General features: G+C 43.9%; 1 protein-coding gene across 1 annotated transcript; it reads right to left on the bottom strand.

Annotated features, from left to right (window-relative positions):
* Positions 1-426: 426 nt before the first annotated feature.
* Positions 427-2,216, bottom strand: LOC119468778 (late cornified envelope protein 1F). Its single transcript, XM_037733102.1, has 3 exons — positions 2,179-2,216; positions 798-1,120; positions 427-758 (listed from the first exon to the last, which is right to left on the bottom strand). Exons 2-3 carry the CDS (start codon positions 1,096-1,098, stop codon positions 724-726), a joined length of 336 nt encoding a protein of 111 aa, XP_037589030.1. The 5' UTR covers positions 1,099-1,120; positions 2,179-2,216; the 3' UTR covers positions 427-723.
* Positions 2,217-3,233: the final 1,017 nt, after the last annotated feature.

The raw sequence follows: 3,233 nt of genomic DNA, 5'->3' as shown, positions 1-3,233 counted from the left end.
AGCAATGGGACAATTAGACACCATGTGAGGCTCAATATCATGCTCTAAGGGTAACATCACTTTTGTGGATCTCTGCAAAAGTGCGTAATCTGAACTCGCTCAAGAACAAACATCAGACAAACCCAAATTGAGGGGCATTCTACAAAACTGATGGTCCTTTAAAAAGGTCAATGTCATGAAAGACAAAGAAAGTGAAGAACTGTGCAGATTGGAGGAGACTGAGGAGTCATGAAAACTACTGTCAAGGCAATGAAGAATCCTGGTTTGGCTTCTGAATCAACAAAATTGTCTTTTGCTATAAAGGACATTAGTAGGAAGAATGGCTAAATTTGAATAAGGTCTGTAGATAGTGACATCTTTGGAGAGCCTGGAGATGAGGACAGTGTGAAAACCAATGAAAAAATAACAATCAGTCAAGGCAAAAAGGAATGCATATTTCTAGTTTTATTGTTTTACATCAGGCTGAGCTATGCACAAAGACAAGCTACAAAGGGATATAGGTCTGTGCTTCGGGCTTCCCAGAGCAACCACACATATGCAAAACAAGGTCGGTAAAAGGCTTTGTGGGAGAAGTTTTGAGCCCCTGAACTCCAAGACAGAAGAATCCTCTATGCTTGAGCTCAGCCCTCACCAAGACCTATCAGCAACATGGGCAGGCTCAGAAGAAGGAAGAGGAGAGGGAAATATTTGGTCATTTGTGTTCTTTTAGGCACAGGATCCACTTCAGCAGCAGCCTCCAGAGTGCTGGCCGCTGCCCCCTCCGCAGCAGCTGGAGCCCCCTCCGCAGCAGCTGGAGCCCCCTCCGCAGCAGCTGGAGCCCCCCGAGGGCTGGCTGCAGCAGTCAGAGCTCTGGGGTCTGTGGCGGTGGGACCTGCGGCGCCTGTGGTGGCTCAGGCAGCAGCCACCTCCCCCGGAACTGCAGCAGCCCCCAGAGCTGGAGCCACAGCAGCCCCCAGAGCTGACACTGCAGCAGGAAGACACTGGAGGGCACTTAGGGGGGCACTTTGGGGGGCACTTAGGGGCAGGGCACTTGGGAGGGCACTTGGGGGTACACTTGGGAGGGGGCTGGCACTGCTGCTGGCTCTGCTGGCAGGACATCTCGGGGGCGGGTGTTCAGGAGCTGGGGGAGAGACAGACAGCAAGTTAGACCCAGAAAGAGACCATTCCTGCCTATTCTTAGAAAGTTATCCCCTTTCAGCATAACTTCTAATCCCTTCATTTCAATGAACTGCTTAAGTGTATTTGTAGCTAATTAATCTCTGGAAGTTTCATTATTTCTAATAATTGACTAAATAAATTTATAGCCTCTGTTTTGAACCTAATGCTCTTAATATACTTATAAAATCATAAAGCATTTTCAGCTATTTTATAATTAGAAAAGTGAGGCCAAAAGATATTAAGAAAGCATTCTCAAAATCAAGCATGGAATATGTAGAGGAGACATTCTGCTTCCACTATACACCTGAATCATGAAAACAGTCTACAAATGAGTTTGGAAACAAAATGGTTTTTCAAGGGAAAACAGTAATTCTCTTTTGGAATAAGTTTCTAGATTATCTTGTCGTAAGGACATCGAAGTTCAGAACTGTAAAGAATGTTGGAGAACTGAGGAAAAATGTCATTTAATTAAGTTGAGACTCTTATCCAGGTTCCCGACTTAGTCCAGTGCTCTGACGTTTTCAGCAGACAAACACCTGTACCGAATGCTCAGCACTTATATATATTTTTTGTCTACTTTGATTGTCTCACCAAGCACCATTAAATGTGAGTTTAAGCGAGTCTGTTAGCTGTGATACCCTCTACACTGCCTGGGAACCGCTGTCTCCATCTCAACTTTTCAAGAAAGGACAGTTATATTTTCCAAGGTAAAGATCCCTTTCTAAAAACACCTACAGGTGAACATGACAGACAATGTTGCAATGGCTTCAGACGAGAGACCCGAGAACTCTAGATCCATCTCATTTCTCCAGAGCACCAAGTCACCATCACGGGACTTCCTCTTCTCATGTCCACTGTCTGTCCCCATTGCCCTTCTTCGGTTCTTTTGAGACTCCCTCTTTCACTCATATGGATGCCAGCACCACCTCAGCCCTGGAGGCCATGCCTGGCCTCCCCTCCTGCCCTGATCAGGGCATCCCTTTGTGGAAGCCCCTTCACCAGTACCCGGGGGACACTTACGGAGGTCACAAGCAGCACAGGGTCCTTTGGCACCTCAGGAGGTGAGTGGATGGGGTGCTCTGGCCCTGAGCCCTTTTATCCTGTTCTTGGGCTCTGCCTGCAGCTGTGAGACACGGCCTGGGCATGAGAGGACCTGCCTCCTGCCACCCACGTAGGTCCTGTGACAGGTTATGACTGGCAACTCTGCACATGTCTGCCTTCATGGGTATTCAGGGAAGCTGCTCCCATCATGGAATATGGCCATTTTGAAATAGAGGCGGGGTTGGAAAATCCCAACCATCATCTCCTGTTTTAATCCCCTGGAGGGCACCTGCCTTTAAGGCTCTCACTTCTCCTTTTTGGAGCCTTGAAGTTTTGGCCCTAATACTGCCCTTCTTGCCTCTCCAATGTTAATGAGCTCATGCGATCTGGTTCTAATGTACGGCTATTAAATGTGTTGCGAATATATATTCTAAGAAAGTATGTTCTTGTTTGCATTTTAATGGTGTCATTTGATGAACTAGTGTTTTATTTTTAACATAGTTGAATTTCTGCAACAATAACTATGTTGTTTGCACTTTACACGATTTTAATAAATCTCAACCATTTGTAAGTTCAGAAATATTTTCCCTATGTTTAAAAAGTTGAATTTTTTTTCTTCTTAAACATAAGGTTTTTATTCAATCAAGAAAGGACTTTTTGTACATTTTAATATATTTTAAACATTTTTCTGAATGGATAACCAACTGTCTTAGTATCGTAATCAAATATTCAATTTTTCCCACTTATCTGAAATACCTCTGGGTCACAATCAATTTTTCACATTTCTGTAAATTTATAATTGGAGGGACAATTTCTGTCATTGTCAATTTGTCAACACCTCTGAGAACATCCGGCTGCCTTAATTACCATAGGTGTATAATCAATTGTGATATCTAAATCACACAGTTTCCATCATTTTTTAAGATTGGCTTGGTGATTACTAAACCTTTGCTCTTTTATGTAAGAACTAGAGCCAGTTTGTCATGCCCCACACAATGAAGATGAAACAAAACATTAGAATTTTGATGAAAACA

This window comes from Cebus imitator, unplaced genomic scaffold (assembly GCF_001604975.1).
Source record: "Cebus imitator isolate Cc_AM_T3 unplaced genomic scaffold, Cebus_imitator-1.0 Scaffold491, whole genome shotgun sequence".
Classification (NCBI taxonomy): Eukaryota; Metazoa; Chordata; class Mammalia; order Primates; family Cebidae; genus Cebus; species Cebus imitator.
Note: the sequence above shows the minus strand (reverse complement) of the source record. Positions and strands in the feature narration are given on the sequence as shown.